General features: G+C 35.3%; 1 protein-coding gene across 1 annotated transcript; it reads right to left on the bottom strand.

The window, feature by feature from the left end:
* Positions 1-3100: 3100 nt before the first annotated feature.
* LOC118593905 (keratin-associated protein 6-1-like) lies at positions 3101-3385 on the bottom strand. Its single transcript, XM_036203494.1, has one exon. The coding sequence runs from the start codon at positions 3335-3337 to the stop codon at positions 3101-3103; it is 237 nt and encodes a 78-aa protein (XP_036059387.1). The 5' UTR covers positions 3338-3385.
* Positions 3386-15250: the final 11865 nt, after the last annotated feature.

Genomic DNA, 15250 nt, shown 5'->3' with positions numbered 1-15250 from the left:
CATATAACTTGCTATCTTTTTTCAATATTGGAAATTGAAAATCTTTCATTACATTTATTTCATTCAGACTATTTTATTTCTGTTTAAAATGCATTTTGATTGCTCTCACCTTAGCCTTCTCTTTCTTCCTTTCCTTCCCAGTCAACTCCCCACCCAACTTCCTTTCTACAAGTTCTTTTCCAACATACATTTGCTTTGTTTAGTGATTTGCTGAGTTTACCAAGGGCTGTTCCCATAGCTATACATATGGAAATGTGCACTAAATGTATTTTTAAATTTTCAATGTTACAAGTTCAGATATGACCTCTATTTTACTCAGCTTATAAGCCCAAGAAGATTTATTTTACTCAAATTATATCTCAAATAAAAGGTTATATAAAGTAATCAAGTGGTCTCAAACATGAATAAAGAATTTTATTGAACCTGTTACTTTTTCAAAATGTTTAGAATAGTTTGTCATGTAAAAATTAGATGGAAGAGGGGTGTGTTTACATCTCTATATCTCTTGGTATAGGATGGTATAAGGGATACTTGTTTAAATATGTCACAAACTCAGAGTAGAAGTTGAAAATTGGGTGCTAATCTACATGTCTTCAAAAGGATTTCACACAAAAAAATTTCGCAAAATTGCACTGGGAATACATAGAGCTTGCAGTTAACTATTAACAAATTCAACCAACTTTAACACAAAAACAACCCACCCTAAAGTTTGACATTGCTACTTTACGGTTAAAAGAATGTTTTAGCATTTTCATTTGAATATCTGTTATTAGATTCCCATAGTTAATTTATTGCAGAAAACAATGAATTATATGAAAACCCATTATATGGGTCTTATTATGATATTTTTATACATGGACACATGTATTTTAATGATGTTCACACTGTTAACCTCTTTTCTCCACTCACTCCTAGTAATTCCCTTCTTTCTGAACAGCCTCTTTCTCCTTTCATGTCTTCTTTCTTGTACTACCCAATCAGTGTCATTAGAGATGCTTACTGGAGCATGGATGAGTGCTGCTCACTGGTGGGTACACTTCTGCAAAAGTAATGTCCCTTCTTTCTTTATCAGTCTTTAATTGTATATAAACCCTCAGGCAAGGGTTGGCCCCAATACACCACTGCCCCTTCAGTGATGAATGTTGACTTGTCCAATTTTGTATAGATCTTGTGAAGTTAATCACAGAAGTCAATGTTCCACACCCCCCTTCTTACATTCGATCTGCCCTGTCCTACATAATCCTTGAGATTTGGCAGTGATGATATAGATGCCATCTTTATGGATGGACTTTCAATTTTAATTTGTTTTTAGTATTTGAAATAGTTACAAGTCTCTTTAGTCACTACTGATCTCTTCAGAGAATAGATTCATTTTTTATTTTTTTAAATTATTGAGATTATAATGCAATTATAGCACTTCTCACTTTGCTTCTCTCCAAACCTTTCCATATAATCTTCTCTATACTTCCTCAAATTTGTGGCATCTTTTTTGAGTAATTGTTAATGTATATATATATATATATTCTCCTATTCTGTTTGTATAATGTTACTTGTATGTATGTTTTCCAGGTTGACCTTTGGCACTGAACAAGAACTAGATATGCTCTTCTTTGGGGAAGGTCACCTCTCCTGTTACCAGCTTTCCTCAGTTGCCTTCAGTTCTTTATGTAGGGTTGAGACCCTGTAGGCTTATCTCCAAGTTTGACATATCTCTCGGTGTCATTCTTGTTCAGCTCATGTTTGGGCAGTCATATTGGTGAGACTTTTATGGGTGTAGTTTCTGACAATACAAGGGGACACAATATTAGAGCAAACTCTGATCCTCTGGCCCTTAACAATCTTTCTGCCCCCTCTTCTACATTGTTCCCTGAGATTTAGGTGCAAGTATGAATTCACTAAACCACCATAATTCCTAATGACAATCTGTAAACATTTGTCCATATTTCCATAGGTAAGTGAAGTCTTCACTCTTCATCAGGAAACCTCTGTGCAACAGAGCACGAAAACACACACACACGCACACACACAACACACACACCAGTGGAGATTGGATTGTTCCAATGTATATATCCACAAAAGAAGATTCTTTGGCAAAAACTGCCAATGTAATTGGAAAGTTTCATTTCTTTCTCATCATCTTATCTTTTAAAGATAAAGATCACGCAACAATACTGGCCAGCCACATTAGGTGATCCCACTGGTACAATGGTGGCAGGGCCATTAACAGGTAACCAACTACTTTCTGACTGGATTTGATGCCCATTCCTCAGGAAGGAAGTCATATCCATTACTATAAAAATGGTCCAAAAAACCCTGGATGGGAATAGGCCCCAGTAATGAAGCTACTAATGTTGTTTTGTTAAATGAGCACAATGTGCTTGTCATTTTTTTTCTAAATAAGTCTGTTTATACCCAAGCAATGTTGTTTTGTTGTAACAAATTGACTCTTTCAGGAGGCAAATGTTTCTTTCCATAATTATTACATTCAAATTCCTTTATGTAAAATAGATAGCATAAAAATTTGTACAAATAAATTTTTAATTCATTTAGAAAAAAACAATTAAGTACTGCATTTTTTTTTCAAGACAGGGTTTCTCTGTGTAGCTTTTTACCTTTGCTGGCACTCACTCTGTAGACCAGGCTGGCCTTGAACTCACAGAGATCTGCTTGCCTCTGCCTCCCGAGTGCTGGGATTAAAAGCATGTGCCACCACCGCCCAGCCTAAGTACTGGGTTTTTAAATGAAAAGAAAACCACATTTATAGATTCAGTTAAATAAGTTTATTGAGAAAAAAAAAAAACAAAACCTCTTCTGGTCAAAACCCAGTAGAATCTGTGACAAAACATCCCAATGAATGACAACTTAGGCACCCAGAACATTCATTTCACATTCTCACTCTTTTTACGACAAATTCTCAAAAGGATGAATTGGATGTCTGAGATCCAGAAGGAACCAGAAGGCAAGATTTCAGTAAAACCATATCAGAAACCCTTGATGTAAATCCTCACCCTCTAAGTAGGAGGCTTAGAATATATGAGGTTCAGAATGGCAGAGTCTTGATTTCACAGTTGGAGAAGGTTTAGAGTCTCCCATGGTGTCTTCAGTAGTAGTAGCCAAATCCAGATCCATAGCCAGAGCCATATCCATAGCCACAGCCACAGAGAGAGCGTGAACCATAGCCATAGCCACAGCCATAGCCGCAGCCCAGTCCACGGTAGCCACAGCCATAGCAGGAGCCATAGCCACAGCCCAGGCCTCCATAGCCATAGCCCAGGCCTCCATAGCCACAGCAGCCATAGCCTCTGCTGCCATAGTAATTTCCGTAGTATCCACACATGGTGTTGGTTGTTGAGGTTGTTCTTGGGAGAGGAGTAGAAGTGACTTGTGTCTGAATACTTCTCCCTGAAGAGGGCCTTTTATATGCTCTCAGTGTGGGTGGAGCCCCCCCATGTGCCCATGCTATTGAGTAATTTTATGACTAATCTAATTATTTTGTTGTTCTTCACCCATGAAAATGCTTCAGTCATTAAGGTAGCTTGCTTGGCTTGATATCTCATGTGAGCATTCCTTATCTAGTTTAGGGATTCAATATAGTAGCACACATCACATGTACTAATCACTAGACAATTCTGAAACAAATGATGCTTCCATTTTAACCTTTGATGACTGTGTTATATGCAGAGGCAACACTTTCTTAGTCAAAATATTATTTATCTCCTTTTCACAAAAATCACACCCTCTCTTTGAATCATTTTTTTTTTTACCCACAATAAAAATTCATTTTCTGCTCTAGGGTTCAATTCCTTTCCTTTTCTGAAATCAAACATACTCTTATCCCCTTGATGATAATAATGATCTAAGTTTTAAATATTTCAGAAAATCAAATCTGAACTAAACATATTAAGTTTTGGTGTTATACAGCTGAGACTAACACCATTTGGGTGTAATTTCTATAAAACCAAGAATTTTTATTTATTACATTGACTCTTACTTCTCTACTTACTTTTACAAATAAGTTCATGGTGATTAGTCAGTACTTTAACAAATATTAAAATGATATTTCATGTAGGGAACTATACAATGGTTTATGGTTACCATTATGTAATTTTACTGATCAAATTATTTAAAGCATTCTTGCTTTATCAGTATATGACAGCAAATGCTGAACTTTCACATTTTTTTAATTGGTCCTGCTCCTATTCAGTTTTGTGTGATAATAAATACTCCTACTTAAGGCTCAAAAAAACAAGTTTAGTTTTATATTTCAGTGGAATTGTGTACTTTCATTGTATAAGGGACTAGGTCAAAAGTGACAGTGTCCTTTTCTCCAGCACATCTACCTTGGTTAGTATAGAAAAGAGTAGAACAGTCTCCCATAAAGGATTTTCATATTGATGTTCAAATCAAACATAAACACATTTATTTATTCATTTCTCTCTCTCTCATTCTCTTTCTCTCTCATTCTCTCTCTCTTTCTCTCTCTCTCTCCTGTGTGTGTGTGTGTGTGTGTGTGTGTGTGTGTGTGTGTGTGTGTGTATGTAGGATGATGGTCTCATTACGTAGTACATGCTGGACTCAGACATGTAATCAGACCACCATCACCACCTGAGGGCCAGGACTGCAGGGTTTGTGTCAAAATTCCCAAATGAACGTGTGCTTTTGAATGTTCTTTCCATTAATGGCTGTTGGTAGACTGATTTTGTAAAAAATTATTATGACATTTTATCAGAATGATCATGAGGTTTGAGAATTTTGAATTAGATGACACTATCATTATGTATGGTTCAGATTCCACATAGTGACCTCACTTGTTACAGTATAGTCAACCGATCAATAGCTTAGAAGAACAAAATTATTTAAATGGCATGGTGGTTAGTCTTTCCCTAGTCCAAGATTTTTTAAAAGTCCTGAAATGCAACATGGCTGAAATTCTTCAGACAAATAGAAAGAAAAAAGAATGTAAGAAAAAAGTATACTTAACTTTTAAAATATTTGACTGAAATAGTTATTAAATTTTATTGTAATAGAACAGCATATTGTAATTGTAATGTTGTAATGAAATAATCCATTCTTGGAACTTTTTCCTATATGAAGTTTTACTATATCTCCACAGAAACTTTCTAAAACTAATCTCTTCCTCTTTTAAAAATTGAGTTTCTCTTCCTATCCAAACAGCTAGAAAATTCACTGGAAGGGATACTCCTCACTTTTTTTTAATGGTAAGTTTTCCAATCTCTATTATGTTCTTAAGTAAAGTTATTGATAATAACTTTTAAAAAGTTGGCTTCCCTTGGGCTTTGAAAACCTGCCACAAACCTTACAGTTTCCTTTTATCTAGTATTGTCCCACAATTTTATGTGTTTAATATCTGTCTATTCCCATACATTATGTTTTTTATTTTGATCACTATCTATTCTTCTGAAATTGCTAATACAGGGGACATGAGAGTAAACATTAAGTATAAGCTCTCTCCATTTTTTTTAACTTTGAGCATTCAGAATTATGACTTTCTTCTTCTATTGCTGAAAGACTACCTACCATGTCTCTTCTCCCAGCTTCACAAATTTGCTTTAATTTCAATGTTTCTTTTTTACCTACTGATCCCATTCAATTGTTCAGTACCACTTTTTATTTTCCTTTTTTCTTTGGATTTTGTTCTCAGTTGTGATGGTGAATGTCTTAGTTGGGGTTTCTATTGCTTTGAAGAGACACTGTAACCATGGCAAATTTTATAAAGAAAAGAAACATTTAATTGTGGTGGCTTACATTTTCCAAGGTTTAGTCAATTATTATCATGACACAACATGGTGGTATGCAGGCAGACATGGTGCTGGAGAAGGGCTTGAGAGTTATAAATCTTGACTCTCAGACAACAGGTCTGAAACTCTGGGCATGGCTTAAGCATACATGAGACCTCAGAGCCCACCATCACATGACATACTTCCTCCAACAAGGCCATACCTACTCCCAACAAAGCCACACCTCCTAATAGTTCTAGTCCTTATGAGCTTATGGGAACTAATTTCATTCAAACCACCACAGAGAACAACTAGGTAAGTGTTAGATTTACCACATAACCTCCCATGTGTTAGAAAAATAATTTTCTTGCATTAATCTAACACAGTATTTCCAATTCTTATCTGTGAGTATGCATCTACAAATGCCCAATAGATATATCCATAGATTGATGGTTACTTTAAAAAATCAGGAATGGCACCTCTTAACACCCTATATTTTGCTACAAAAGATTTTTTTCGTTTTCCTCAGCTTTTTTAAGGTGATCAGCTTCTTTCTGGGATTAAATAAATAGTAACTGAATGGAAGATACTTTTAAAGAAGAAAGTTCTTTGGTGATAAAATATATATCAATAATATTTATGTTATTTATGTTAACTAGCAATGGATTAACTTTGGCATCAGGAGCAAACACATCACCAAAACTAGGGAAGAACATCTGTAAAGGACATATTATTTTATATTCCTTGACCCATGACAATATTTTCTTGGATATATTGGTAGTGAGAGCAATTTTAAATGATTTCAATGCTAGTTACTTGCTAATGTGAATCCAACAGTTTCTGTGGTTTCCCCCATACACCAATCACTTGTTTTATAAGGCCATATGAACTTAGAATTCTAGAAACTGACAGTGCTACACAACTGGGCACTCTAATCCTGACACCATGAGCTTCTGCAGTAATGATTACAGATAGGGAGGTCTGAACTATGACTATGGAGGCCTAGGCTAGGCTATGGAGGCTTGGGATGTGACTATGTCAGTCTGTCCAATGGCTATGATGGCTATAGATAAGCCTGCTACCATCCTTGCTACTTCTCCCTTCTTTTGAGAAACAGAGACTTATTATTTTTCTTATGAGGCACCTTTTCTTCCAGCATTACTAATTTCAGTGTGAAGTCTGTTCACACAGGCAATGACAGCCATGTCTTAGATTATTGTGTACCAATGGAACTTTTTACACTGAAATGATCTAGAGTTTCTATCAATGAAAGAAACATTCTTTTGGTACTAGATTTTCTATTTTACGATTTATTTAAAGCTTTCAACTGGAACAAACCAGTATAACAAACTATACATACTACTAGAATGGACTATTCATTATAAAGTAACTAATTTATCTAGGAAAAATATGAATATATTTTATTAAAGATTGTCTTTTGAAAACATTGTTCTATATATTGTATTTTTTAAAGATTGTTTTGTGTGTATTTATTTGCATGATCCTGTCAATAGTCTTACTATCTGTAATTGGAATCTTATATGTATCAAATCTGAATAAAGGTTATATTTAACTGGTGTTTTGTGAATGTGTTTTTTTCCCCAGAAGTTCCAGAGGCTACTGCTATCGACCTAAAGCCTCATCTTTGGTATATCCAATGCTTGACCAAAGACAGCAGCAAAGAGTTGTTTTTCTTCTAAGTAGACAGTGCCACAATTTGTTATTTATGCTACTTGCAATTACAGGACTCTGTAAATTTTTTCTTAATTTTTTTATTTTTACTGGTGCCTGTTACTCTGAGATAATAAACATATCTTTGAAATTATGAATGGTGGTACTTGAGACACATGGTCTCCTTGTCAGCTATTTCCATATTGCTGTGGGAAAATGTAGAAATGTATAAACTCATGTTCCTTTTAGGGACTCTTGAAAATCACTAGCAGGAATGCACTTCTGTGGAAATTAATTATACATAAATAAGCATAGAAGAGCATGAAAACCATCTTGGTTTGGAAGTCTGAAATTTAGAAACACAAAAGAAAATGAAAACTGTATGTGAAAACACAATTGGCTTCACTGAGCAAAGGAGTTATTGTTAAGTAAAATAAACAAATTCTGCCCTAGGGAAAATAAATTTAAAAATTCAAATTAAATTTTAATATTGATATTAAAAATGTAGAATTCAAGGGAATAAAAATGAAACATAGATATAATAATAAATAGGCTGTATCTTTCATGAAAAATAACAAGGAAGGATTTTGAATGTTTCATAATCAATAATATTGGAATAGATATGCATATCTGGTTGAAGATAAATTGCTCAGTTGATTTATTGATTACAGTTATTATGATGGGAAGCTCCATCAATTGTGGCCTACAGTCATCTATGGGTTTGGGTTCTAGCCTGTATAAGAATGGAGAATGTGAGCTAAGTAGTTGGCATGGCACATGCGCAATCATTTTTTCTCTGCTTTCGACTGTGCATGTGATGTTACTAGCTGCTTCACTTTCCTGCTCCCTTGACTTCCTTGCTCTGTGGACTGCAGCCTGGAACTGTGAGCTAAATTAAACCCTTTCTCCTCTAAGCTGCTTCTAGCCAGAGTGGTTTGCCATAGCAACAGGCATGAAAGTAGGACATCAAGTCCATCATCCACATCACTATATTCTAATGGCTCTAACTAGATGATAGGAAAAGATTCCAGTTAAGCTCATGAACAGTACCCTAAGTCTTCTTATGTTATACACACAGGAAAAAGATATTCTGAAAGTCTGTTAAAACATAAATTAAATTATCTGAGGTTAAGAACACAATAAAAACCATAAGTAATCCTAATAACGAAGTAGAATGCAGCCAGAAAATATTAGGTTCACACAGGGAAGTTTCATCCTGACCGCCACAGTCAATAGAGATGGATCTTGTATAGACATATTTTATTTAAGTGCAAAAAGAGAAAAGTCATGCATATCTGAGCCCAGATTTCTCTTCCTTTCTTCTTTCCTACTTCCTTCCTGCTCCCTACCATCCTTCCCTTTCTTTCTTGTTTTTTCATTAATTTCTTATATTTTTGTTCTTGTCCTTTACATTTTTAAAGATTGGGTCCAGGACCTTCACAAATGCACATACAGATCAAAATAACTACTTCAATTATATTACTTAAGTGTGTTTGTTCTCTCCTTTTATTTTACTCGATGTAGTGGTTATGTAGTGGTCAATTGATTCCTCCTATCGGTGTTCCTACACATCTTCTTTTTGGTTGTGCATATGTACATATTTAACCTTTACAAAACAAGAAAGAATAAATCTTTCCATATGCTTTCAGAGAATGCACATGTAGACAAGGATGTTAAGGAACAATGGAAAAGGAGCTTTTAAAAGCTCTCTCTTCTTGTCATGGAATGAAGCTAAAACTGCTCACTACAACAACAAAGATAGACAAACCCTTGATATGGAAAGAAAATCTCTGATTAGACAACTTCCAGACAACTGAGAAAATGTCTAAAATGCAAAATATTTACAGTTTTAAAGTAAATAACGGTAATAAAATAACACTTGAAAAATCTATGAAAGTAAAGCAGCAATTACAGAAAATCTATAGCACTAAACATTTTGATTAGTAAAAATGAAAAGGCAATAAAACTAAATTAATATTCACCCCTTATGGAACATCAGGAAGCATAGCTCAGTAAACCAAAGTGGGAACCAGGAAGAAAACAACCAACAGAAAACAGATTAGTTACAAGGAAAATAGAAAACAGATTTATTTTAGTTTGTGTTTAATGATACTGGATATTATAGATAGGGATTCTCTCATGATGTGAAAAGTCTGTATTAGGAAATTACATTCTCAACCCTTTGTTTTTTTTTTCTTAGAGACAAGCTACCCTGGGTGTCTTTGAACTTGCAATTCTCCTTCCTCAGCCTTATGACTTCCTCAGATTATAGGCATCCATGAAAGTCTAACAATGGAGTTGTTAAAATGAAAATGCTAAATGCTATATTTGACAGACTTAATGTTAGTGAATCAGTTGACAAGGTATATTTCAAATGACATGTGATGGCTTTGCAGACATGAATGATTATAATTTTAAAAGCCTAGTTAGAATAGATATTTCCCTAATGAAGAACCAAGGAGTGAAACTGACACCATTAAATTTAAAGGGGCCACTTTCTTTAGAAGAAGTAGAAGAAAATGGTAAAGCTGTGCTGAAAAATGAACTTCATTTCTAGATGTCTAATCTAGAAAATTCTACCAGAGTCCCCATGACATAAAAATCTTTTATACAGAGCATGTTGAATGCAGGGATACATTTTAATTCCTATTATGGCAGAGACACAACCCTTGTCTTGATGGGCACAGTGTGAGCTGCCATTCTGCATTGTTGTTTCCAACAACAAACCCAAAGTGACACAATATGTGTGATTGTGTATGTATGTGACTATTTTATAACATATTGTTACACTACAAACCTTTTTGTAAGTTAGAAAGGAAGATGAGAAAGCAGTAGTTGGTTTTGGTACAAGTGGTATGTGAAAATTGTGGAAATTATTTTCAAGATAATTTATACATAAAGTTCCTGTATTTTAGAATTATATAGCATGACAAATACTTCTTCACTAGTGAAAGGGGAAGTTGAGCTTTACACAAATGCATTTTCATAGGACAACTAACCTGGACATAGTACAGAAATTGGCCTAGAAATAGCAAGTGAAAATAATGTCTAAGAAAGTGATCATTGTCTTTCATGGATGCTGAAACCAAACACTGCAATAAGAAAATTTTGACACTAAAAAATGAATTAAACACTAGGAATAATTGTTGTATTAATGAGGTTTATTAGAGAAGAGATAAATGAGGACAAGAATGAAAGTTACTAAGGCCATTGCTCTGATGACATTATTCTGAGCCATAGAAGTGACAGAGGTCAGGTAAATTTCATTCCTTCCCTTTATGAGGATATCCAAGATGTACATGTCCTCTGTGTAGGTTACAGCATATCATGATAGTCTCGGCATTATCATCTTCAGAGAAGAGGCTCAGTGCATGTGTGGCTCAGAATTCATGAGTCTTAAATTTACAATTGGAGGAGGTCAGAGTCTCCCATGGTGTCTTCAATAGTAGCCACCAAATCCAGATCCATAGCCAGAGCCACACCCATAGCCACAGCCATAGAGAGAGCGTGAGCCATAGCCGTAGCCACAACCATAGCCACATCCCAGTCCACGGTAGCCAGAGCCATAGTAGGAGCCAAAGCCATTGCTCAGGCCTCCAAAGCCACAGCCCAGACCTCCCAAGCCATAGCCCAGGCCTCCATAGCCACAGCAGCCATAGCCTCTGCCTCCATAGTAGTTTCCATAGTAGCCACACATGATATTGGTTGTTGAGGTTGTTCTTGGGTAGAGAAGATGTGTAGGTGAGTTGAGTCTGTACAGTTCTGCCTGCAGAGAGGGCCTTTTATATGCTCTCAGTGTGGGTGGGACCTGCCATGGTCTCATGTCATTGGCTAATTTTATGACTAATACATTAATGTGCTGTTAAAAGGTGCTTAACATGTTAAAGAAGCATTCTTCACAAACCATAGTAGCTTTAATCAGATTCTGCAGCGATGTATATAAAGCTACAGTTCACACTAGGTATTTGGTTATAGTTTTAAAGCAAGCTGTTTGTGAATAGGGAGTATATTCACTAATTTTAGTTGGCTTGCTTTTAACCACAGAATATTATTTTAGTCTTGACCTTCAACAATTGGCCATAAGATACTTTTTAACACTTCTTTAGACCAAGGTAGATTGTGAATTATTTGGTGACTATTGAAAATATAAATATTATGGAGGGCAGTTTTGAAGATCCCCTACATTCACTCAGCAGATATGTTAAGAAGTATAATTAACTGATTGCATTAACTTTTATAAGAATTCAAGTGAAGAAATGAGATTTAAATACAATGAAAAAGTCAAATAGTTTTTATTCACTCAAATTTCTATACCTGTGATTTTTCTCTACACTGGTTTCTAAACATAGTGCTAAAACACACTTTTAGAAGAAATTCATGTGTCTGTTTAAATTTTTGAAAACAATTACTATTTATTTTACTTTGTGTGTGTTTATTCCTGTTTTTCCTGAATGCATGACTGTGTACCACTTGTGAGCATGGTGTCTATGAAGGCCAGAAGAGAATGTCATATTTCCTGGCACAGGAGTCATATGGTTGTGAGCCACCTTGTGTGTGCTAGGAATTGAACCCAGGTTGTCTGTAAGATCAGCCAGTCTTCTTAACCAAAGAAAAAAACTCTTCAGTGTATGTGTAGGGGCAAGGGGTTATAGGCTTGTGCACATGTTTGACACAGTGCCCATGTGGAGGACAGAGGACGGGTTGGAGAATTCAGTTATCTCCTTCTACTAATGGGTCCTGGGGAACAAATTCATGTTGTCAATTTGGGCAGCAAGTGTCTTTACATGCTGAGCAATCCTATTGGCCCTTGATTGGTATTTATTAATAAATACATTTTATCTGCTTGATCTTAATATTTTTTACTGTAAAATTTCCAGTAAAATAAATGGTTTTTGTCTACAATGTACTTTGAAGAGTCAGCACATTTCTCTGTGTACATACACACCATCAATCATAAATAAACAATTGCAATGACAACTAGCAGAAACAGTATAAAGTCATTCATTCTCCTGGAATTCCTAAGGTGACAATATTAAGGAATGGCCCCACATTGGAATCTATGCCATACGTTTAAAGAAAAAACATTGTCAATGAGTAATTTTTGTTAAAATTTAAATGATGAAAGGAAGTAATGTGTTTTTTTTTGTAGCAAGATGTTCTGAATATCAAATATAACAGACATAGGAGTGTACTATCTGATTTAAACATTGGAGAAGATAAACATGTGAGCAACATATCATATAGACTCCAAGAAGTTCTTACTGGCAAGTTTCTAGATAGTGTGTGGAAATAGTATAAGGATTGTAATGCTTTGAAAAAAGGAAGAAAATGAGTGAACAAATCAATGAAGAAAATGCAAAGTTCTTTTTATAATAAAATGAAAATCAATAATTATAATAGAACATTTTGAGTGGAATATTTAAAAGCACAAATATTTGATGATCCATCAAATGCTTAACATACTCTCAAAGAGCCTCCACAATGTGCACATTCATGTGGAAACTGGTAATTATAAAATATACTCAATGAACACAAAATGATAAAGATTAACATCATTAGTACTGAGAGAGCCTAATCTTACTTGCCTTGTGATATTGCAAATACTACATAATAAATATGAAAAAATATATGACCCTGACACATTTATGTAAAAACAACAGACAAACCCACTTTGGAATAGTCTAAGAGAATTAGCAGATTAGTCTTTGAACAACTGTCAAGTGCATACAACCTGGAAAGGCAGAGAACTAATTAGATTGCTTCCCTGTTACTGTGTAAGGGATCCATAACACATCGGCTGACACCTCCCTGCCTTCCCTCCTCAGCACGTGCTCCTCTTCCATGGAATCCTTTTTACACATTTGCTTTCTTCACTGCCTATCTCAATGGTTGCTTCTTATTATTATCTTTTTTGAATCATTTAGAATTTGACCTCAAAATGCTAGCATGCCTAAGACTCTGAGACGATATCTTTTGTATTATATATTAGTTCATTGCAGTAGCTCTTCTCATTACTAGGGCCCTACCCTTCCTTTACTCTCCTATCAGTCTCAGGATTCATTTTAATATCAGATTTTGAATTTATGGGCCAGTTGACTATTTAACCCTAGACTGGGCTGCTACTTCACAAGCTGACCCCCTTCTGCATCTGACCTCATCTTTTTGTACTGCTCTCCTAATATTTGTGATGCTGAAACCATGTTGGTTTGTAGCTGGAGCTATTTCCAGTCTTGTCTGGGTTGGCAGCCACTCAGACTCTAATAAACATACAGACACTTATATTAATTAAACTGTTTGTCCTAATGGCTCAGGCTTCTTGTTATCTAGTTCTTATATCTTAAATTAACCCATTTCTATAAATTTATACCTTGCCATTGGCTCGTGGCTTACCAGTATCTTACATCATGCTTCTTATTGCCATGGCTGGCAGTGTCTCTCAGCCCCAGACTTCCACTTCCCAGAATTCTCCTCTCTCCTTTTCCCGCCTATACTTCCTGCCTGGCTACTGGCCAGTCAACACTGTATTTATCAATCAATCATCCACAGCATTGGTTTTTCTTAATATATGGTTTATATAGATTCACATTCATTGTCCATAGTGATGAACTTCACAAAGACATTTTCATATGAATACATAATTTACTTGGAACATACTCCCCTCCACAAATATAACAAATATTTTCTTTTATTAAGATTGTAATCTTCACACTTAGCTTTCTTTTTTATTAAAGTAGCAGGAATGGCTGACTCTAATTTCTAACTTATATAAAATTTATCACTCAAAGACAACTTTTATCCATTTTATCTTACTTAGTTAGCACCTAGGAACTTGGTAAACCTCATGAAATCCCCTGAGTTTTGTTATCTTTGTAGTATCCATGAAGAGTAGAATTGGCATAAATGAATTTTATAGTCTTTCTCCATCTTCATTTGTCTCAATTATTACCTGTAGAAAACGAAGACTGCTTTGTGTAACATGAATATCAGAAAGTCTTATTAATAAAATCAAACCCGAGGCCAGTTATTGGGGTGAATGCCGGAAGATCAGAGAAGCAGAACAAGCCACAGCTTCTTCACCTTGCCAGTTCCTCAGCTGGTCTTGTTTCCTCAGACTGCAAACTTCTGTGTCTCAGCTCTCAGCTGAACTGTGTTGCTCCAAAGCCTAAAAGCATAACCAGCCAAATGCTGAACCAGCCAAATGCTTCTACTTTTTGGTCTTCACGCCTTATATAATCTTTCTCTATCTGCCCCCACTCCCTGGGAATAAAGGCTTGTGTCACCATGCCTGGCTGTTTCCAATGTGGCCTTGAACTCACAGAGATCCGATTGGCTCTGCCTCCCAAGTGCTGGGATTAAAGGGGTGCACCACCACCGCCCAGCTTCTGCTATGGCTTGCTCTGACCCATTTTCTAGCCACCATTTTTGGCTCTGTGTCTAGTGGCTGTCTGTTCTCTGACCCCAGATAAATTTACTAGGGTGCACAATATTTTGAAGAACACAATACCACCACATTTTCCCTTTGTTGTCTAAAATTAAAAAGGATTATAACTAATACAAGAAAAACTATTGAATAAGTATATACAATATATACAGAAAAGAATTACATTAACAATGTCTAGTCCATTAAAATTTGACAGATTCAGATAAAAAACTCCATTATATATTTTTTGACAATGTCCATTCCAGTAACATTTGATAAACTCAGTCAAAAAAATTTTCATTACTTATCCTATTTAAAACAAGTAGTTCCTTTTTAAAAGTAGATTCAAAAATTGATCTTATTTCTTATCATATTCATATTCTCTTTTTTCTATTCATAAAAGTTTCAATAATCTACCTTT

The sequence above is a fragment of the Onychomys torridus genome, chromosome 12 (genome assembly GCF_903995425.1).
Source record: "Onychomys torridus chromosome 12, mOncTor1.1, whole genome shotgun sequence".
Classification (NCBI taxonomy): domain Eukaryota; kingdom Metazoa; phylum Chordata; class Mammalia; order Rodentia; family Cricetidae; genus Onychomys; species Onychomys torridus.
This window is presented reverse-complemented; position numbering and strand designations above follow the sequence as displayed.